The sequence below is a fragment of the Mastigoproctus giganteus genome, chromosome 12 (genome assembly GCF_048544385.1).
Source record: "Mastigoproctus giganteus isolate SK-2022 chromosome 12, ASM4854438v1, whole genome shotgun sequence".
NCBI lineage: Eukaryota > Metazoa > Arthropoda > Arachnida > Uropygi > Thelyphonidae > Mastigoproctus > Mastigoproctus giganteus.
In genome coordinates, this window is record NC_143586.1 from 103,735,232 (window position 1) to 103,759,970 (window position 24,739).

General features: G+C 36.7%; 1 protein-coding gene across 1 annotated transcript in view; it reads right to left on the reverse strand.

Annotated features, from left to right (window-relative positions):
- Positions 1 to 221: 221 nt before the first annotated feature.
- LOC150077312 (iron-sulfur cluster assembly factor IBA57, mitochondrial-like) overlaps positions 222 to 24,739 on the reverse strand; it is a 34,736-nt gene continuing 10,218 nt past the window's right edge. Inside the window, exon 2 of the mRNA XM_090385853.1 lies at positions 222 to 1,347. Within this exon, the coding sequence (XP_090241979.1) occupies positions 222 to 1,295 (1,074 nt within the window). The 5' untranslated portion in view covers positions 1,296 to 1,347. The remainder of the gene's footprint in view (positions 1,348 to 24,739) is intronic.

The window sequence follows — 24,739 nt, forward strand, 5'->3', positions numbered from 1 at the left end:
TCATATTCTTTGTATTTTACCGAATGTCACAAACAAATACAGAAAGTAACAACAATTTAAATTAGATTTGCTGCACATAGAATAATCAATAAAAAAAACTAATTAATTTACTATGGGATCACCTAAAATACTTTTAATTTTTATAAAAACTTTATAACAAAGCAACTTTCAGTGTTGAATTAAAATTAATTACAACTCTGGTATTCTATCTCATATTATAACTATATCTTAAGTTCTTGAGGCCACCAATTTGGTTTGAAGGCTTTTAGAATTACATCAGAGTCCTTTAACCTAAGATATTTTGCTTGAAAAGTATTAGAAATATTTAACATAGCTAATCCATATTTTCCTTCATAATTAAGGAATTTGCCCATTCTTTTCCCTTCTTGATTTTCAACAGTGCAAAGATCCGAAATTTTCTGTTGTATTCTGCCTTCTACCATGACAGGCAAAACCCGTTTTCTTACAACTCCTGTATGATGTACCCTTGACACAGATTCTTGCCCTAGATAACATCCTTTATGAAAACTAACACCATGAAGATAGTCTGCATTACACTCTAAAGGGAATAATTTACCGGGTGGAAAATCTTGAGTCCCCTCACCAATTCCTAGTTTGTACCTAAGCTGCCTATATGTACTTGTACATAAAGAACTATTTGATATCTGTGATAATTCTACATTGTTCTTTAAAATCAACTTATAACCTAACAATGACAACCTTGGGTCTTTACTATAAGCAACAACATTTTCCTCATTGTTTAGCTGCAGAGTTTTTGAAAATTCACTTTCATTTACTGGAGAGCCAGCAGATATGTCAGCAGGATCTGTAAAGGCAACCCAGACAGCCAATTCACTTAAAACTGTAATCTCTACTTTCTTTTTTATTCTGTACTGTTTAATGTGTTTTTCCACCTGGTCAATAACAACAGCATCACATTCTAGTAAATAAGTTGGATAATCACACTTCTGCAGTTTGTATATAAAAACATCATATAAAATATTACCGTGAAGATTAAGCATTGTGGCATATATACATGGTCGTGTGACACTAGTATATGGATCATCCTCAAGATGGCGAGCATCATTGGTAATCAAACCTTGCAGTAAATTGGAAGTGTCACTGCCAACCAGTTTTATTAAACCTCTGCTTTTTAAATGCTCACAAACTAAGAAAGAGTTGCACTTAGAACTTGTTGCAAGGAATCTGCTTATATGTTTTGTAGCTGGGAGTGGGATATGACTTAACACAGAAAGGATATTATGCCTGTAGCAGAAAAGGTGAATCATTGCCATACCCAAGTAAAAACGTTAGCTCTCTCTTTTTGCTAAGACATCTGGATAAAACCTGAAAGCAACAAAAAAAAAAAACAATAAGAAGAGGAAATGGAATCTATTGTATAAATATATTAGAATATATGCAACAATACTACTTAACTATTAATATCAAAACAGAACATTATTCATTTGTTGTTAAAAATACGGTTCTATGGGAGTCTGTGAAAATAGGTTTTCACCAACTTCACAGAATATAATGGGTTAGGTAACATACACACTGCATTGCATTTCTGGCATGCTCATTATTAAAAATTTCTATACTGCAATCAAGAAGAGTTCCACATCAGTACTTCCTATCCATGTTAAATTCAATACAGTGATCTCTAAGAATATTCTAAATGAGCAATTCTCTATTAGGGATACTGTTCCATATTTAGAGCAATGTACCTCTGTGAGGAGGGAAAAAATAAGATGTGTGGCATCAGAACAGGACAATCTCCCCAGGAAACAAAAATTTTGTGTCACTCTGACATCCAAAACTATAGGATTTCTGTGGAGAATACATTCCCCAAGGATCACAGACCATGTGCTGCAATCTTTTTCTTATTGAGTAATGCAGAAACATCTGAAATATATTTCCATTTATATATCAAAAACTATGATTTTATTACAAAAGATTGTCACTGATTTTAGTCACCTCCTGCTCCATCAAACCAGTAATCAGCAGCATGTACTGAAGGGTCTCTATCACTATCATAATAGATATTGAATGCAGAACAGCAAATGTAAATTAAGTTGTATGGGAAGAATGGAAAAAATAGAGTGGAAATCCTTGTGTACTGCATGCAGGTCTGGAAGATTCATTTTTGGAAAGAAAAAAAAAATATATATATATTTTCTTGCTGATGTATAAGCTTGCTTTCTTGCATTATTTGCCATTACTAATACTAAAATGTTAAGAAGTGCATTTGGTTTCCAAAATCTGCTGATTTTGGAATTAGTAGCATTTTGCTACTAATTCCAAAAGCATTTTGTTGTTAAGGCTGGTTCCCCCTCCAAGCGGATTAAAAATTCGATGTTGCATATTTGCATAAAGAAGTAGTGAATACATTAAATGGTGATTAACCATCTGAGAAATTACTTAAGATCCGATAATTGCTTTTGGATTGTGCCATAAAATTTTTACTAAACGCACATACAGCGCAATTACAACTGCAATAGTGTACACACAGCATTTTAAACATTCTATTATATTTAAACAATTACTGTTGCAATTACTGTAAGGTTAACATCAAACACTCAACTTCCTAAAGAACAGGGAAGGTTGCAATATAAAAAGCCTAATCATGGAATAATCATAATCAGTTGTTATTAGCAGACATCAGAAACAGGGCCGCTCAAAAATGCGGAGAATGTGTGATCAACAAGCAGGCACCAAATCGAAAGGGTGGCAAATACCACAAAGATTGAAAATCAGCGTTTGCTTCTGTGAATACATTTTCTATCAATAGGAGCCCTAACTACTTTGTTTTTCATTTTGTCTATTATTGTGCCAATTGTTACGTGTATACTTTGTGCAGAATTTGTATTAAATGATTGTGGCACCAATTTGCAGACAATGTACTTGTGTGTTTGTGCAAGAGGTGGATTCAATTGGGACTAAAGTAAGAAACACATGAACACAGCGTACGAGAAGACAGAATATTATCATTTAGAAAAGAGTTTCTATTGATAATCTTTTTATTAATAACAGTAAAATTTTATAATTAGTACAAATAATAAAGGTAAGCATTTTTAACTCATTAAATAAAAGTCAGTTAAAATTACTCAAATATCTTAGAACAAAATATACTAAATATTAAATTTTAAAATCATTAAAAAAATTATTGGATTAATTACCAAGGTAAGATCAAGGTAAGATTAATTACCCAAGGAAAAAATTAAGTGGAGCAGAATATAAAAAAAACAGAAAACAAGAACAAAAATAACCAAGGAAGTATGTTAAAGTATTGCAAAAGTACTACAACTATTGCACATGCAGAAAAAGGTGATCAATCGGAGCAAATTTCTGATGTTGGTAAAGTGATACAACAACCTATAGTGGAGCAAGAAAATTATGCTTCTATTGGAGGTGTAAAATCAGAAGCAGGGGATGAAAACATTCCCATCAGGGATCTTGGTCACTGGCCCAAAATTTTATCAAGAAAGTGGATAGACATGGTGGAAATTGGTCCTAAACAAGTCATTGTTTCAATTTCTTTGAATGAAAAAGTCTGATTTTCATTCAAATTTACGTCCTTGTATATTATACAAACAATGAAAAGGTAAATTATGACTGGTTAATATATTCATTTTAAACAAATAGTATATATTATTTTTGTTGTAAAACATTTGGAACTGCATATATTCATTTATGTTCAACTGGCTTTTCCGATTGGAAGCATGCTAGTATTAATTTGCAACAACATGAATATCTTATACTCATATTTCTAATTACAATAAATACTTATACTCATATTTCTAATTACAATAAATACTTCACAATGAAGTCCATGTTAACAAAACAAACAACTGTAGGTAAAGAACAATGTCGCTTATATGAACTGGAGAAAAATCGGAATTGAAATTTTGAAATGAATTTTTGTTGTTGTTCAATATTTAGCTGGCCAGTCTCTTGCATTTCGCGGTTCCTCAAGTGAATTGTACATTCCCAATAATGATAATTTTTTGAAAGCAATTGAAATGTTAGCTAAATTTGATCTGTACATAATGGATCACCTTTCCAATATTAAAAAAAAAAAAATATATATATATATATATATATATATATATATATTAGCCATATGCCACATTATCTGGGAAGTAAATTTCAGAATTAAATTATTTCTTTCTGAAATAATTTATGAAATTATTTAAAGATTTTATTATTTCTGAGAGCGAGGTTATGGTCTCCTTTGATGTGGTTTCTGTGTTCACTTCTGTTCCTGTACAACAGACATCTTTTCAGCAGGGATGCCACATTGGGATATAGAACCTTGCTCTCTACAGATGATATTTGTACTGCTCTCAATCTGTGTTCAACGGGGGGCGTGATCATGTTCAATGACTCTCTGTTTCACCAAATACAGGGCACAGCTATGGGTATCCCTTTTAGTCCTATCATGGCAAATATCGCCATGGAGGAACTTCAGAGTCAGATTTTATTGAACTTACCTATTCCTATCACTCTCTGGTGTCGTTATGTTGACGATATTTTTGCAATTGTACCCCGGGGGATCAAAATCTGGGCTGCTGCAATATCTCAATTCCCTGTTGCACGTCATTCAGTTTACGATTGAACTAGAGGTTGATAATACCTTTCCTTTTTTGGATGTGTTAGTCCAACATATGGATTCGTGTTTAGTAACTTCTGTTTTTAGGAAGCCAATGTGCGCAGGCCAATTTACCAATTATGGCTCTGCGCATGCCCCTGGTCATTTACGTAGCACTGCTCGTACTTTATTCTCCCACGCTTGGATGCACTCTAGTTCGACAGGTGACAGGCAATTGGAGATTTATAAAATTAGGGCGGAGCTTTCAAATTGCAGCTATCCACCTCATGTTCTAGATAGATGTGAGCTTCAGGCTCGCGAATTTGTTACAAAATCTAATCCGCCTCGTGTCAATCAATTTATCTCTACAGCCTACATCCCCTATTATCCAGGTGTATCGGAACATCTTGTTAGGATTTTGCATCTCCATCACATACGATGTGTGCAACTTACAGGGAGGAAATTACAATCTATTATTTCTAAGGTGAAAAAAACCTATTCCTCCTTTCCTACGGAGTGGTTCCTATTACGGTATTATGTGTCCAGATTGTGGGGGGGGGGGTTTGTAGGTAAGTCTGATAGAAGGTTGAAAGATCGGGTTTCTGAGCATGAGGTGGCTCTGCTAACTGCTAATTTTGAACAATCTGCAGTCGCCGAACATTATTGGGTTCAGCAGCACAATCTTGATCCCCAACAGGATATTGGAATTGTCAACTATTCACGTGATTACCGCTAGTGCTTGTGGCTTGAAGCACTACACATAGCCATCAATAATAGTACTATGAATCGGACGAGGGGAATACACTTACACCCTATTATAGAATGTACTTTATTGCAGTGTGATGAGCGCTGACGATCATCACATGTACATAATTCTGCTTTACCAACACCAGACTCGTGATACATGATACATGTTATACACTATACTGAACAATCGCTCGGTTCTTTCGGCGTTCGCAACACAAATTAATGATCTGGTATACAACATTTCTTGCGGTGATTGCGACTCGTCTTATCAGGGTTCACCACGATTTTCTCTTAATATTTGTGTAAATCAACATTAAGCCTCAGTTCGTGCTTCTCGTTCAGCAGCGTCAGAATTAGCCTTTCATGCCATTAACGAAAAACATACTTTTTTATTTAACGAGGCCAAAATACTTAACGTTCAACGTAATTATACGCGACTATTAATTGCAGAAACCGTTGAAATTAAATTACACGAGAACTCGGTTAATGTTCGGTGGCCATATTTGATCTCCGATGCGTGGACCTTTACGCGCATGCGCGAAGACAAATAATCTCTATTTAAGTATCAGGTTTAACCCGATTCGGTAATTTTCATTCCTGTGATCACGACATACGGTCGAAAAGCATTGTCAGCTTCAGGAAGGAAAATCGTTTTGAATATTTTCGTTAATTCTTTTAATTACGTTAATTTGATTTTAAATTGATTTGAATTGTGTTAAATTGTTTATTTAATTATTTATATTTTATCTAATGTACCGGTAAGTTGTCGGTTTTTTCCGTTTTAATTTCTGGAGGGTATCATACGGAAGTGTTCTATGCACTATATTGAGGTAAACTCCTCTTATTATTTTTCTAATGTAACCATCAATATATACTGAAGTACACCATTCACAGACTAGCTGATGAAGAGGCACTTCGCTTCGAAAGCTATGTATTTTAACGCTTTTATTATATATATTTTAACTCTTTTATCTTATTTTATTCACTTTTAGCTTATTTTATTTCTTTTATCTTATGTATATATTATTTTTATTTTAATAAATTTATTTTAACAAGTTAGTCGGTCATCGCAAGAAACTTTGATGACTGCTGCACAAATTGGAGCAGTGTGGCATTGGGGGCAAATTGCTGCTATGGATAAAGGGATGACAGAGAGTAGTAATCAATAGAGATTGCTCTTCGTGGAGTCCCCCAGGGTTCAGTGTTGGGTCCATTGTTGTTTTCTGTATTCATTAATGATATTGATAATGGTATATCAGGCTTAATGTCCAAGTTTGCAGACGATATGAAGGTTGGCAGGGTTGTTAAACACTAATGACAGTACACTGCTGCAACAGGATCTAGAAAACTTGAGCAGATAGGCTGAGGGTGGCAACTGAAGTTTAACATTGAGAAATGTAAAGTACTGCATATGGGAAGCAGTAATCCCAGAGTAACGTATCAACTGTGTGGTACTACACAGACAGTGGTAGAGTGAAAAAGACCTGGGGGTAATTGTGTAGGCAGATATGAACTTTTCTGAGCAGTGAAGATGGTCTGCAAAAGTAGCTCATGGTGTCTTGTCAGTGATATACAGGAATTCTTCTAGCAGGGATAAGGAGATGATTATCCCTTGTATAAGGCAATGGTCAGGCCAAATGAGGTCTGGAGGCCTCATTTTAAGAAGGATATAGAGCTGTTGGAAAGAGTATAGAGAAGGGCAACAAGATTAATGAATGTAACAAAGGGTTGGTCTTACAAAGAAAATTAAGTTTTGCAAATTAGTGTCTGGAGACTAGGCACCTGCAAGGTGCTTAGTCTCCAGAGGTGTATAAAGCCTTGAATGGTTTGTGCATGTTCAATGCTGATGGGATTCTTCCTCTTGCTCAGAATAATCGCCTGAGAGGGCATAAATTCAAATTTGGAAAAGAGTTGTAGGATAGATGGCGGAAGTTTGCCTTTAGCCAGCACGTGGTTGATTGCTGGAACAAACTTCCATCTGTCGTAGAAGTTGATAGCTTAAATAGATTCAAGGCAGAACTAGACAAACATTTGGAGCGAGTAGATGGGTATGTTTTTATTTTGTTTTTTTTTTTGCTGATGGTATATAAGCTTGCTTTCTTGCATCATGTGCCTTTGCTAATGCTAACTCTAACAGGGAGTTAAATGATTTTGTAATAACTGAGAGTAAAGTGGAGGAGAAATTGTTGAAGTTAAACATAAGAAAGGCACCTGGGGTAGATGGGATCTATCCAGTTATCATTAAAGGAGGTAAGCAAACTCTTAGCCATAATTATGAGAGCATCCTTGAACTCAGGGGAAGTCCCCCACAGAATGGATATGTGCAAATATATCTCCAATTCACAAAGGAGGATCAAAGGGTGACAAGTAATTACAGACCTGTTAGTTTGACTTCTGTTCCAGGGAAAATAATGGAATCACTGGTTACAGCAGCAAAGTGGAGGAGAAATTGTTGAAGTTAAACATAAGAAAGGCACCTGGGGTAGATGGGATCTATCCAGTTATAATTAAAGGAGGTAAGCAAACCCTTTGCTATAATTATGAGAGCATCCTTGAACTCAGGGGAAGTCCCCCACAGAATGGGTATGTGCAAATATATCTCCAATTCACAAAGGAGGATCAAAGGGTGACACAAGTAATTACAGACCTGTTAGTTTGACTTCTGTTCCAGGGAAAAAATTGGAATCACTGGTTACAGCAGCATTGCAGGATACATATACAGCAGACTCTCAATTAACCAGGATCGGATTAGCCGGGACACTTCAAGACTCCAAATTAAAAAAAAAAATAAAAATAATCAACCAGATATCAAAAAATTCAAGTAATAACTAGAATAGGTATAAACAGATATTTTGCAAGTCGTAAATAAGCAACAAGCGGCATTATAAGTCGTCAATCCCAGCTGTTTTCACACCCGCTGCTCAAAAAAAAAAAAAAAAAAAAAGAGAGAGACCAAATGTTTAGTTTGTTTTAGTGCGTCGTGATTGTTGTGTTCCGTTGCAGCGCAAAAGGGCAAATTTTGTTTCATTGTTTATGTCAGGGGCGTTGGAATTTTTTTTATAGTATTTTTTTTTTTGTTTAGAAATCGCGAAAATGATGGGCAAACGCAAAAGAGTTCTTTTCAGTAAACCAAAACTTGAAATTATTCAAAAATTTGAAAACGGTGCATCTGTTAAATCTCCAAGGAATCATTATAATAAGGATGCATCAAAATGGCCAAACATTAACAAGTATCGTGCGGAATTCAGATATGTCAATAATAATATAGTAGCAATATGTTATTAGTTATTCCCGAGTTACGTAAAACTCGACGAAGTAAGAAGTCCTGGAACGTATCTCTTATGTATGTCAGGAACTTTTGTATTTTTGGATTAACCGGGAAATCGATTATAGTAGTAGTAGTAGTAGTGGCATGTGATGCAAGAAAGCAAATGTATGAGCTTATGCAGCATCAGCCAAAAAAAAAAAAAAAAAAAAAAATCACACCATTCCCTCCAAATGCCTGTCCAGTTCCTCCTTAAATTTATTCAACCTATCAACTTCCACAACGACAGATGGAAGTTTGTTCCAGCAATTAACCACCCGCTGGCTAAAGGCAAATTTCCGCACATCTATTCTACATCTGCCCTTTCTTAATTTGAATTTATGCCCCCTTAAGTTCGTAATCTGAACAAGTGGAAGTATCCCATCAGAATTCAGCATGCTGAACCCATTCAAGGCCTTATACACCTCAATCAGATCACCGCGCAGGTGCCTAGTCTCCAGCCACTGCAATTTGCAGAACTTAAGCCTCTCTTGATTTGTGAGGGGAATGAAGGGGTCCTCTTGATAAGAGGATCCCTTCATTCCCCTCACCAATCTTGTTGCCCTTCTCTGTACACGCTCAAGTAAATCTACATCCTTCCTAAAATGAGGCCTCCAGACCTGTACGCAGTATTCAAGGCGTGGCCTGACCATTGCCTTATACAGAGGGATAATCACCTCCTTTTCCCTGCTAGCAAAATTCCTATATATCATTGACAAAACCCCATGACCTGCCCTGGCAGCCTGTCAACATTGCTCAGAAAACTTCATATCTGCCTGCACAATTACTCCCAGGTCTTTTTCATTTTCTACCACCTTAAGTGTAGTACCACACAGTTGGTACGTTTCCGGGATTTGTTTTTTTCCCGGAAAATCGAGACTCTACTGTACTTTGATTTTAGGAAAGCTTTTGATACTCTTGCATATGGAAGACTACTGTACAAATTGGAGAAGTATGGCAATAAGGGCAAGTTGCTACAATGGATAAAAGGATGGTTGAGTGGGAGAAGACAGAGTAGTAATCAATGGATACTGTTCTACGTGGACTAATGTTATTAGTGATGCCCTTCGGGGTTCGATGTTGAGCCCATTGTGCTCAACATCGAACCTTTGTATCATTGGTTCGATCATTGGAACCCTGCCTTTGTATCATTGATAAATATCAATGATATTGATGAAGATCAATGATATTGATGAAGGTATATCAAGCTTAATGTCAAAGTTTGCAATGATACAAAGGCAGGGTTGTTAATAACAATAATGACAGTATGCTGCTGCAACAGGGTCTGGAAAAGTTGGGCAGATTTCCTGAGAAGTGACAACTGAAGTTTAACACTGACAAATGCAAAGTACTGCATATGGGTAGCAGTAACCCCAAAGAAATGTACCAACTGGGTGGTGTTACACTCAGGTTAGTGCAGAGTGAAAGCAATCTGGGCGTAATTGTGCAGTTAGATATGAAGTTTTCTGAACAGTGCAGACAGGCTGCCAGAATTTGTCATGGGGTTTTGTCAATGATCTACAGGAATTTTGCGAGCAGTGATAAGGAGGTGATTATCCCCTTGTATAAGGCAAAGGTCAGGCCAAACCTTGAGTACTGTGTAAAAGTCTGGAAGCCTCATTTTAGAAAGGATGTAGAGTTTGTAGAACTAGTACAGAGAAGGGCAACAAGACTGGTGAACAGAACAATGGAGTGCTCTTATGTAGAAAGGATTAAGTTCTGCAAATTGCAGTTTCTGGAGACTAGGCACCTGCGAGGCAATCTGATTGAGGTGTATAAGGCCTTGAATGGATTCAGCAAGCTCAATGCTGATGGGATTCTTCCTATCATTCAACTTTCTTGCGACGACTGAGTTGCATTATATCATCCAAGAAACTTGGATGATATAATGCAACACGACGCACAAGGCCTGTTTTCTAAGGGATTTTTCCTCTTGCTCAGATTACAAACCTGAGTGGGCATAGATTCAAACCGAGGAAAGACAGTTGTGGAATAGAAAAAAAGGAAGTTTGTCTTTAGTCAGCAGGTAGCTGATTGCGGGAACAAACATCTGTATATTTTAATTCATTCCTGATTAAGGTTTTTTTTTTTTTCTTTGTAATTACCTCAAATACAAAAGTATTGGTACCTACAGTACACTGGTGCTATGTACAATTTTGAGAGCAATTCAAAAACTTTGCTTATGTTCAAAAATATGAAACAGACTAAAACACATTCAATTTTGAAACAAAGCTATCATCATCAAAAGTACTGAATGTCCATTCTTTAATATATAAAAAGGAAAAAAAAGTAACCAATTAGACTAATGATATTAAGCACACGTGAACTGACAATTCATTGGAAAAAAATACAGGACTGGGCTGAAAAAATTGATTAAGGCCAGAACACTTCTCCCACAATGAGTAGTACATAAAATTATTGTAGAGCATTTGGTGAAATGCTCTACAATAATTCTGTTTGCTATTATGAACCATTCGTTCGTAATAGCAAACTACAATGAATGGCATCGATTTAATTGTATCTCATATTGTGACTACCTTCACAATGAGTTACCATGTATTGCACTACCTCGAATAAGTAATGCTTCTCCAATGGAGAAGACTATTGTTACTTATACTCAGTGGATATCCACTGAGATAAGACCTGTACACGGTATTGAAGATGTAGCCTAACCACTGCCTTATTAAAAGGGGTAAAGAAAGTATTATTATTCATGGGGGGGGGAACTAATGATATCAAGCACACGTAAACTGACAATTCGTTGGAAAAAATACAGAACCAGGCTGAAAAAATTGTGATTCAGGCCAGAATGAGTCTGCAATTCTGTCTAAGCATGATAGGAGGGACTATATGCTGAAAGCCTTGTGGATTAGCCAAAAACTTGAGGGAACCTGCACGGCTTTTGGGGGAATTTTTTTTTTTTTACACATGCTCTGCACTTGTGGTAGAAGGAATCTAATTTGTAGAGATGCGATACACTTGAACAAAAGTGGTGCAAAGGTTTTTACCTTAAGGGTTCTGGGAAACTGCTAGTTATAGGGATCATGGGTAATACAATATACATGTTTATCTGATGATATGGGTCAAAGTCCTTGCACACATCTCAGGAGTTCTGTCTGTTGCCACGTCTGATATTGGCAAGATGTTGTGAGGGTAGCAATGTTTCAAACAAGTAGGACGCTAAAGCTAGGAAAACAAGCTTAAACAACTTTAAGGGATGTATCAAAGTAGTAAACTCTAACATGTAGTCTTAGTTGGTTTGGTTTTGTTGGTTTTTAGGAGCATTAGCAACTAAGGCCATATTGCTCCGGGATATGCGGTGGTCATTCCTTGACCTTTCCGCATCCTCCGTATTTGGTGGTGACGGGCTCGAACCCCGGTCTAATCAAGAAGCATGTGCTGCGCATTGCTGCTCCTTCCCACCTGGCTACCGAGGTGCCTTGTAGTCTTAGCTGTGAATATAGTAATGTCAGGAGGGGGCATTGATAAAATGAGTGAATTCAAACTCCTGGTTAGGACAACTAATGCTGACATAACAAGGCTAACAGAAACATGATGTCAACCAGAAATAGGAGATGATGAGTTTCGCTGTGGTATGTACAATGTATTTAGGAAAGATAGGGAAGTTAGAAGTGATGGGGTCATGCTTCTTATCAAAAGCAGCCTGAAAATTTGAGGAAAGTATAACAACATAAGCAACATTCGTAGATAGCTTGTGTGTTTTAACATCTGTAACCAGCCAAGGAGTGGAAGAACAAAGTCTGTGTTCCTTGAAGAAAACACTAAGATTTTGGATTAAACTATTCAAAAAGACAGGACAATAATAACATATGCAATGATGCAAGCATCAGGGTAGTTAAGAAAAGTGTATTAACCATTTTAAATATATTACATTATAGGCAAACATGCATCAAATGGATACCTAAAATGTTAACAAGAGAAATGAAATTTTCTAAGGCAGGAGAACTGCCAAGACCTGTTGCAGGTGTGCAAAACTTTCAAGGAGATTTTTAAAAAGCCTAATAACAGACGATGATACCTAGATCCTCCATTATAATCCTTATTCTAAATGCCAGTCTATGGAATGGACACATCTATCAACTCCAGTGAAGAAGGAACCTTGAATTGCCAGATCATTTCAAAAAATTATGGCCACGGTGTTTTGGGATAGAGAAAGACCAATTTTGGTGATTTTCTTTGAGAAAGTTCATACTATAAATAAGGAAAGATACTGCAAACACTTGATAAACAGAGCTATAAAACAAAAAAGGAAAACTCTAACAGGAACCAAATCACATTAAATCATGATAATGCTAGGTCACACACTGCCAACCCATATGACTCAGATGAAAATTTCAGATCTAAGGTAGAGCTTGGCTCCATCTTTTTTTTTCCCTATTTGGACATACGAAAATACATCTTTATGAAAAATACTTTTTGAGTGATAAGGAGCTTAAAAAAGGCAGTGACAGGCTGGCTTCAACAGCAGAGCCATTCCTTTTACCACAGTGCATATATGAGTTGGAAAGAATGATGACAAAAATGTATTGAAAATAAAATGGATAAACAGAATAATGTATACGTGCTCCCAAGTGTTTTTTTTTAATAAATTATATAAATTTCAATTTTGTATCTGTTGTCTTTATACTTTATGGCAAAGGGGCATTACTTATTGACTGATCTTTGTATGTTTTGTGCTATTCCTGGTTCACTGTTTGCAAATTCATAATCAGCAATGCCCTGTATCAAAAAACATGACAAACATGTCTTCACATTTGATCAAGACTGTTTTGCATTTCTGGGCCTTTTTTGAAGACGAGTCTTCCATCAAAAGCACAGTTCCTTTATACAGCAATTTGTCACTAATAATGGAAAAAACAAAGTGGGTCACCAGTAGCACATTGACAAATATCAACATGTGAGAACTCAACACTCTCTATGATCATCAGTGAGGATACAAGGCATAAACTTGGCTGAAACAGGTTGCTTCCCAAATCTTGTTAACATTGATTGACAGGTTCCATACAGAATACTAATTTTACAAGCAACTTCATGGATAATTAAACCTCAATGATCAGATCACAAACATGAGCAAATGAATCAGCAACTTTTAAGTAGAAGGGTGGCCAGAACAAGGATCACCATCAAGGGACAAGCAGCCTTCTTTAAATTTTGCAAATCACTGAAAAGTCTTCAAACAACACATGGCATATCTCCAAAAGTAGGCTTTAATATTTCAGGGGTTCTATTGCACTTTCCTCTAATTTGGAACAAAATCTGATGCAAATTCACTGTTATTAAAGTCACTCATAATAAAACACTATCTATTCAATTCAATTCAATTTATGACTAACTAAAATAAATGGCCAATTCGTGAGTTACTATGTCTAAATAAGTCACTAAACATGTTGCGACAAGGTGCAACTCATTGCAACTTAAAGATGCAAAGTCAATATATGAACTTTTTTTGATCACACTTAGTATATGATCAAGTGTAACACAGAGGTAGTTTCAAAAAAAAAAAAAGGGAAAAAAAAAGAGAGAGAGACTTTTAATCTTCAAATTTCATCTTCCAAATACAAAGCCAGTCCCTAAACGTTTTTTGATTATACTTGGTATATGGTCAAATGTATTTGGACACACAGAGGTAGCTGCAAAAACAACGACTTTGAATTCAAAATCCTGATTCACAGCAGGGCCACTGTGGCCTGAATGACAGCCTTAACCCTCCTTGATATACACTTTCTACCAACTTAACCACAATTCTCCTGCATTCTTTGTGCAAAGCAGGTGCCAGAGCTGGTTTGGAAGAATGTTTTTTGGCAACAGCCTACTCTAGTTTTCCAATTTGTCTTGCATATGTTCAGTGGGGTTAAGAAGAAGTGGGCTATGAACCAGCCAGTCTAACCTTTTGATATCACTGTCCATAAACCAAGCCTTTATGCCTCTCACTGTATGATGTGCAGTACTGCCATGCTGATACTGGCAAGGCTCATTTATATTGCCACAGTATCAGTGGCACATAATTGTTGAAAACATCATCAAAGTAGGTCATGGACTTCATAGTTTCGAGCACTACTACCAGTGGGCCAAGTCTAAAACAGCCCTGTACCATCAGACTGCCTCTACCAAACTTAATGGCCAGGATGAATCACTCTGAAAGGAAATGTTCTCAGGATAATCTCCACACCCAAACACATCTATTGGAATGAAACATTGTGTAGCTAGATTAGTCACTCCATACTACTTTCTGCCACTGTTCTATAATAGACTAACATTGAGAACCACCACACCAAATGCAATTTCACATTAGTGACCATTAAGTTTAATTACTATATTTAGTCAACTACGAAATGTCCTTCCCTAACCATGTTATTGAGCTTATATGTAACTGCTCTACCACTGGTGTTCCTACGACCTCTTGAACCTTCTCTCCAAAGGTCTTCTACAGAAAACATGCATGAGGCACAAACTACCCTTTCTAAGGTTCATCAAAAACATGTGAGTTTGAGGCAATCCAGCCTTTTTGAGGTATCACCTATGATATTCAGTCTTTGAGTAACATCAGACAAGTTGCAGCTGTGCACACAGAAAGGTTTCTAATGTGGCATCTGACTACCAACTCATGTTGAATGTCTAAGTTCCAATCTATGACCCATAGTGACTTCTAGTGTACTGTTGGTGCATTGGCAGATAAGATCTATACTGGTATTAGCATTAGTAGAGGCATATGATGCAAGAAAGCAAGCTTATGCAGCATCAGCCAAAAAAAAAAAAAAAAAAAACACTTCCATTTCACCCCTCTGTTCATTCAAAATACCTGTCCAGCTCAACCTTAAATTTATTTAGGCTATCAACTTCCACAACAAGGGAAGGAAGTCTGTTCCACCAACCAACTACCCGCTGGCTAAAGGCAAATTTCAGCACATCTATCCTACATCTGTCTTTACTCAATTTGAATTTACGTCCTCTCAGGCGATTATTCTGAGCAAGAGGAAGAATCCCATCGGCACTGAGCATGCTCAAAACCATTCAAAGCTTTATACACCTCTATCAGATCACCTCGCCGGTGCCTAGTCTCCAGACACTGTAATTTGCAAAATTTAAGCCTTTCTTCGTAAGAGCAACCCTTTGTTCCATTCACTAATCTTGTTGCTCTTCTCTGTACTCGTTCCAGCAGCTCTACATCCTTCTTGAAATAAGGCCTCCAGGCCTGTATACAGTACTCAAGGTGTGGCCTGACCATTGCCTTATACAAGGGAATAATCATCTCCTTATCCCTGCTAGAAAAATTCCTGTATATCACTGACAAGACACCATGAGCTACTCTTGCAGCCCGTCTGCACTGCTCAGAGAACTTCATATCTGTCTGCACAATTACCCCCATGTCCTTTTCATTCTCTACCACTGTCAGTGTAGTACCACAGAGTTGATACGTTGCTCTGGGGTTGCTGTTTCCCATATGTAGTACTTTATATTTGTCAATGTTAAACTTCATTTGCCACCTCTCAGCCCATCTGCTCAACCTTTCCAGATCCTGTTGCAGCAGCATAGCATCAGTAGTGTCCTTAATAACCCTACCAACCTTTGTATCGTCTGCAAACTTGGACATTAAGCTTGATATACCATCATCAATATCATTTATAAATACAGAAAACAATAATGGACCCAACACTGAACCCTGAGGGACTCCACTAATAACATTAGTCCATGATGAGCTGTGTCCATTGATTACCACTCTTTGTCTTCTCTCCCTCAACCATCCCTTTATCCATAGCAGCAATTTTCCTCCAATGCCACAATGCTCCAATTTGTGCAGCAGTCTTCCATGTGCAACAGTATCAAAAGCCTTTCTAAGATCCAAATATATAATATCAGTTATTCCCTGCATCCAGTTCTGTTGTGACTGCATCATAGTATCCAATCAAATTGGTCAGGCAAGACTTTCCCTTAACAAAACCATGCTGTGTCCGAGCTATAACAGAAGTCTTGTCTAGATGATCCTGCAGTGCTTCTTTAACCAGTGCCTCCATTAATTTTCCTGAAACAGAAGTTAAACTCACAGGTCTATAATTACTTGTGTCAGCCTTTGATCCTCCTTTGTGAATTGGGATCACATTTGCACGTCTCCAGTCTATGGGTACTTCCCCTGAGTCCAAATAAGCTCTCATAATTATGGCTAAGGGTTTGCTTACTTCCTTTGCTGCCTCCTTTAATATAACTGGATAGATCCCATCCACCCCAGGTGCCTTTTTTATGTTTATCCTCAACAATTTCTCCCCCACTTTCCTATCAGTTATTATAAAATCATCTAGCTCACTGCCAGAGTTTACTTCACCTCTGGCATTTCCCTTCCTGAATAATTCCTCATGTGTGAATGTAGATGCAAAATACTCATTTAGTTTGTTAGCCACCTGAGCAGGATCCTCAACTGTTGAACCATCAATATCCAGTGGACCAATCTGATTCATCCCTTTCCTTCTAGAGTTTACATAGGTAAAGAACTCTTTTCTGTTTTTCTTTGCATCCTTTGCCAAGGATTCCTTATAATCTGCCTTTGCCTGCCTATTCTCCTTTGTGACTTGGTTACAGACCAGCTTATATCTATCACAGGCTTCCATGTCACCCATTAATTTGTATATATCCCATGCATTTTTCTTCTCTGCCATATGTCTCATTAGTTCATTTGACATCCATATAGGCCTAAACCTTGAACAATATTTCTTAGTTGGTATTTAAAGCCTAGTAGCTTCCAAGGTAAGTTCTTTGAATGCTTCCCATTTTGAATTTGCTATTGGTAACATCATCAGTTGGTCCCACTGTATAGAATTTAAATACTGTCTAAGACCATTGTAGTCGCCTTTACGAAAGCAAAAACCCTTCCCTTTACCCGTGATGGTAGTTACCTCTTTGAGTAAATCCCACTTCAGCACAATGTGATCACTGTCACCTAGTGGTTCCTTTATCTGCAGATTCTTAATGCATGAAGAATCATTATTGATAATCAAATCAAGAGTATTACTCCCTCTAGTTGCCTCCCGAACATGCTGATGTAGAAAATCATCCAATAAATCCACAAAAGCCTTGCTAGTGTATGAATGACCAACCCACAAATTCCAGTCAATATCTGGGAAATTAAAATCCCCCATTATAAGACTCTCTGATTTACTGGCCCACTATTTCCCTGTACAGTTTCTTATTATACTCATTAGAGTCATTAGGCCTATAGCACACTCCTACTCTCAATTTTGATCTCCCAATGCTTATGTCACACCAAACTGACTCGACACTGCACTGTCCAGCGATGTTGACTGGCTTCACTTCCTTGGATTTTATGTTTCTTAACTAATAGCATAACCCCTCCTCCCTTCCTATCCTGTCTATCCTTTCTGTACACATTGTACTCCACAAATTCGAGTTCTGCATTCCTTATATCTGTGTGACACCACGTCTCTGATATCCCAACAATATCTGCCTTTGATGTTTTGAGCAATACCTCAAATTCATCAAATTTATTTACCAAACTCCTAGCATTGGTGTACACACAAGTATACATGCACCTATTCCTATGTTTACTTGTACCGCAATGACTCTCAGCAGTCTCTGAAATATCCTGCATCTTTTTTTCCAGCTGCTTTTTTTCCTGCTGCTCATTCCAATAGAAGCAGTGCAAGAATCACTTTCACCTCTGCCAGTGGCTATTGTTAATCTATTAGTCCTTGTATCCCCCCAAGCTAGCAGTTTTCTGACCCACCTAACACTGCCTCAATAGCATCAGCAAATATTCTTGCACCCTTTCTATTTAAGTGTATCCCATTCCTGTAGAAGCAGTCTCTCCTCCTGGTATGTTTGAGTTAATGTGTGTGTGGGAAAGGGGGCTTTTAACACAGTACACAATATTCATGGATGGGGTGTTGTCCAAATACTTCTGGTCATATAATGTACAAAATGTTTCTGAACACATATATAAGGGCCAATTATACATATAAAACAGAAAAACATGTGAAAAAGTTTTACTTTCTCCAGATTTCTTTTAGTACATCAACAATATTCTTCTTTTCAATGTTTTTTTTTTATTTTTTGTTGGCTTTTGTAACTCCTATAATAATTATGCTATGATAGGAGTTAGAAAAGCCAACAAAGAAACCAATGAAACCACTCTAACTTATGCAAATTTAGATTGTTCAAAATCCTTCTTTAGTGCTTATTTTCTTATTATTAGTCTAATTCAAAAGTTTCTGATATACATGCCTGAGCTATTTTTTATATCTTCCAGCTTAATTTCAGGAACTGCAATTTTATCCCTAGTTTTTGCATTTTCCACTTCAATTGTCTAATTTCCTCGAGTTCTACTGCTTTCTCTTTTCAAAATATTTTCCTTGCTTTTCCTTTTCAAATTATTTTCCTTGCTGTTCCTTTTATATAAAATTAAATTTATATATAAAATATTTTATATCCTTTGTATGCAGTCTGCAGAACCTGGCAATTTCTTAGTAAGAGGGAAGACAAATTGGAACAAACTTCCATTCAGTGTTGTGGAAGTGGTAGTTGGAATAAATTTTATGAAGAACTAGACAAATTATTAGAGGGGATGGCCAGGTGATGCGGGAAGTTTTTTTTTTTTTTTTTATGATGCTATATAAGCTTGCTTCTTTGCATCACTGTCACTGCTAAGTTCTGCCTTCTCATCATACCACCTGAGATATTACTATTAGTCTTGCAATGGAAGATTTTTACTTGGGAAAAAAGCCAAATGCTGATCAGTTGTTTTATGCTCCACTTCACTTTCACTCTAGTTGGAGATGCTTCCACTCATTCATCAATGAATTGGTTTCAATATCCACTGGTAAAGCAATAGCTAATTTTGATATCACTGTTAAACTTCTATCAAGTTACAACTTCAAGTAAATTGCAAATGAAAATATTTCGGCAAATGATTGCATCCGATTATTTTCTTTCAAGTAATATAACTTCTTGTTGCAATGTAATATTCAACACCTTGTTAGTGCCCAAAGACACCAATCAAGTGATGAATACAGCAATACCTTGCTTAGCACTGCTTCAAACAGCACTGGTTTCACTATAACACGGTTTTCAATTAAGTTTAAGTCTGCGACAAGGCCTTTAGTATCATAATAGTCATAAAGTTTGACTTATGACTATAATGTTCCATCGCCCTGAAAGCTATTGTTTATTTTTATTTTTGTATCTTAACTTATAATAAATTTATTAGTTTTCAGAAGAAGCAATATGACTAAGTTTAAGTTGAAAATTTACAGTAATAGCTTAGACACATACTCCACATATATGTTGCATTGTTGTAGCCTGGGTATGCGTACATATATGCTGCGGTGCCAACTCTACTGTCTCACAAGCACCAATATCTCTCCTCAGGCAGTCAACGGCAACAGTGTTCAGTGTTCCGTCCTGACAGGACATGATAATAGCTTTTCAAACTTTTTTATTTCACAATTTATTTTTTATCCCTTTAAATACGAAACAGAGTCAAAAAAGGAAAGTAATGAAACCAGTGGAGCTACTAAACGTAAATGGCTTACATTAGAAAAAAAACTTGATATGATATTATCAAGTGCCATGAAGATGGTGCATTGTCTGCTAAAATCGCGCGTGAAAATGGAATGAATGAAGCATCAATTTGAACGATTATTCGAAAGAAGGATCAGTATAAAGAGCAGGGAATTTCTACAGCATCTTACATGACGAAAGTGATAACTAAGCAAAAACGTTTGCTATTGATTAATATAGAACGTTTTTTATTGATATGGATTGTAATGAAAAGAGAATTCTTTTGAATCAAAACATTATTCAAGCAAAAGTCATGAGTTTTTATAACACGCTGAAGGAAAAAGAAAAAAATGAAGAGGAGACTAAAGAAATATTTACAGCCAGTCGTTGGTTTTTCCGATTTAAAAACCATGTTGGGCTTCACAATGTTCATATCTCAGATGAAAGTGCAAACAAAGATGCTGCTGCAAGATTTCCCAGTGAATTGAAAGACATCACTGAAGAAGGTGGCTAGAAGGACAAACAAATTTTCAACGTCAACGAAACTGGGCTGTTCTGGAAAAAAATGCCCTCGCGAACTTTTTTTAGCTGAAAATGAAAAGGCCCAGTCTGGATATAAAGCATCAAAAGATCATTTAACACTTTTGTTGGGTGGAAACTCATCTGGAGATTTTAAATTGAAGCCTCTACTCGTGTTCAGAGCAGAAAACCCAAGAGTTCTAAATGGTTGCATAAAAAGCACATTGCCCGTAATTTTGCAATCCATAAGAAAGCATGGATTACAAGAGAACTGTTTACAGAATGGTTCATAAATTATTCTTGTCCGACGGTTGAACGTTACCGCAAAGATGAAGGGATGGAGTTCAAAATCTTGTTGCTTTTAGACGATGCACCAGGCCATCCACCTGAAATTTCTGATCTCAATGAAAATATAAAAATATGCTTTCTTCCACCTAACACGTCCCTCTTACAATCCATGATTCAAGGCATATTATCTGCGGTGAACTTTTTCCCAAGCGATTCAAGCTTCAACAGGAGTGGGATCATTATCTTTACAAACATTTTGGAAAAATTATAACATCAGGAATGCAATCAAAAATATATCTGCATCTTGACTAGAAATCACTGCCAAACAACATGCATTCTGTTCGGCAGCATGTTTTGCCCCATTTGGCAAATGAATTCACTGGTTTTGAATCACAAGTTCAGACAATTGCTGAAGACATTGTGAAGATCAGGGGTTCAAAACTTTGGACACTGCCAAAGTACATGACTGAACTGACTCACATGCAAATGACTTAGATAATGCAACTCTCATTGCAACTGATGAGCAAACTGCATATGAAGAAGAGGAAAACAATTCTGAAGTGGATAACACTGAAGTGGCATCAAAATAATTTTCAACAGAAGAACTGGAGGAAGTTTTTCGAGGAGTTGACATGGCCTGCGAGTTGTTTTTGTTTGTTATTTGGTTTTTAGGAGCATTAGCAACTAAGTCCATATTGCTCCGGGGATATGCGGTGGTCATTCCTTGACCTTTCTGCATCCTCCGTATTTGGTGGTCATGGGCTTGAACCCCGGTCTAATCAAGAAGTGTGTGCTACGCACTGCTGCTCCTGCCCACCTGGCTACGGAGGTGCCATGGCCTGCGAGGCGGTTATGAACAGAAATCGGAATGTTGAACGTATCATCAAGATATGCCAAATTTTGCAAGATGAGATTTGATGCTACAAAGATCTGTTGTTGTTTTTGGTTTTTAGGAGCATTAGCAACTAAGGCCATATTGCTCCGGGGATATGCGGTGGTCATTCCCCGACCTTTCCGCATCCTCCGTATTTTGTGGCTCACGGGCTCGAACCCCAGTCTAATCAAGAAGCATGTGCTACGCACTGCTGCTCCTGCCCACCTGGCTACGGTGGCGCCTACAAAGACCTGTACACCAAGAAAAAGAAGAAACGACTTCACCAGACTTCATTATTGAAATATTTAAATAAACAATAAAACTTTTTTCTCATCTCAATGATGTTGCCTTTTCATTAATAAAATTTTTGCAATATTCTTTTATTTAAAATCCTTTTAATTGGTTATCAAATTTTTTAGTGCAAATTTTTTATAGTTTTATTATAATTTGTTTATATACTGTTTCTCTGGTATACATTCAATTAAAACCCATTATAATTATACCTCAATCAGCACGGTTTCACATAACACGGAACAGTTTCGGTACTAATTATCAGTCCTATGCGGGGTATTGCTGTACTTTCCTTTTCTGATGATAACATGAGTAATTACATAATTTCAAAGGATTGATATCTAAAGTTCTTGAGAATGCCTGAATTGCCTTAGGCATTCTCATTCAACCTTGATAATTCTATTCATAATAGTTAAAAATCTACTGTTGTATGTTAGTCGGTTACTTGGTCTTTAATGATGCATTAGCAACTAAGGTCATAATGCGCCAGGTCAATTCTATATGTCATCATGTAAAATGTGAATCAGTGACTTCTCTTTCCGGAACACTGCAGTAAAGTTAGTGAACATTGAAACACTGAATGCAGCAGACTAAGTTTTCACTAACTATTTCTTCAGGAGGCACATATCCTTATAGCTTACAGTGTGCATCAAGTTTTCTTTCTTGGATGGGATGTACCTCAAAAGTATTCTATAACAGCTGCTCTATAGGAGTGCTAATTTGTTGATTCAAGAGCAAGCCATGCCAATTCAAGAGTTATGCCAATTACTGACATGCTTTATAAAGCAGTGGTCTGACAATCTCATTTTCTTCTGAATTTCCTGAGAATCCTCCAAGTTTTCTGAGAAACACAAAGGAAAAAAAAAAAACCACTGAAATAGTTATGTATTAAAGTTATGTAATGTATCACTGCCAAATTCTTCAAATCCTTTTTGGAAAGCATTGTGAATCATATATAAAACTGCATGTTCTAGAATCAAATACTTTTCACTTCTTATTCAACAGTTGAAATACTTTTTATCCACATTAGGACCATGCTGGCAACTATAACTTTAGATGGGGCAAATCATCTTTACTGATAGCTAACAAAATATGTTATTTTAAATCCTCAGCTGTTTCACAAAGAACAAAGGGTAACACTCTGAAATTTCTATTGGGTTTTGAGGAACTATGCATTTAGGAACTATGGTATGGGATTGGGGATGTTTTCAGTAGAGCATTTCCTACACTGAGGACACTTCAGTAGGATTTTCATTAATCCTACAAAAGTTAGTTACCTCATTAGTGATGCATTGGCACCATGCTTCCATTAAAAAATTTTATTAGAAGCTCATGTAAAAACTCTAAACAATGTGACACTACAGCTTATTCGGTTTTAAACCAGTATGTTATCAGAGTTCCAAAAAAATAGCTACACCAATGTTAGTTATTACATCATATTGTAATGCCCAGTGCAAGCATGGTGCCAATGCATCACTAATGAGGTAATTTTTGTAGAATTACATGAAAATCCTACTGGAGTGCCCTTGATGTAGGAAATGCTCTACTGAAAACATCCCCATCCTATAGTTCCTAAATATATAGTTCCTCAAAAACAAATAAAAATTTCAGGGTGTTACGCTTTGTTCTTTGCACAAATCAAATTAAGGTAACCTAATCTGCTCCTATTGTTTTTATGTATCAAAATGTTGTTTTACACAAAATATCCTTTAGTAATACAACCAAACTCCAAGTTTTGAGCACAAAAACAAAACAGGTCACTGCCCCTTTCTTCTATGGCCATAATGAAAGTTCAGAATCCTGAGAGGAGATAGTAACAGTCATCATACACAGGTCTTCACAACCAATATTGAAATAATGAGGAATCCAGAAATGAGAAAATACCATATACAGTCAGTCCTCGTATAGCATGATAGTTGTGTTCCTAGAAACCCTCGTGCAATGCAAAATCGTGCAATATAAACAACAGGCCCTATGGGAAAAATGGGGTTAGGTGCCGACCACCCAAGATTGAACACACATTTGTAATCAAAACACAATAAATAATCGTAATAAAATACTTACGTATTTTATTACGACTATTACGTAATAAAATATTGCTAATGCTTTTACTTCTATCGTAAGCAAACTTGTTTTTTATTTGATTTTCTATCGAAACAGATGACAGCGGTTCCATCTCTTCCAATTCTTTGTGTCTTAATCTAATGGAATTTAATTACACTTTGAGTTGTTCCTGCTATGAAAGTTGTTTTTATTTTCTCTGCATTCTTCTAATTCTCGGCGTTGCCTCATTTAGGCCTGTAGCACGTGCAATATCACATGGTCTCTCATTTTGCTCAAAGCGTTTCACAATTTCATATTTTTTCTCTATCGACAGAGGCAGACTGGCCATTAGCCTTACCGGGGAAACCCCGGTGGGCTGGAGGCCGGTGTGATTTTGGCCATAAACCAAAGTATGAGGCTAATATAAATTTTCCCGGGTAAGAATTTTTGACCCAGTCCGCCTCTGTTTATCGATATTGCTTTTCTTTTTCTCTCTGAATCTGCAGTATCTTCACCAAGACGCTTCCTTTTCATGCCTTTTAAGTATTTTACTCATTTT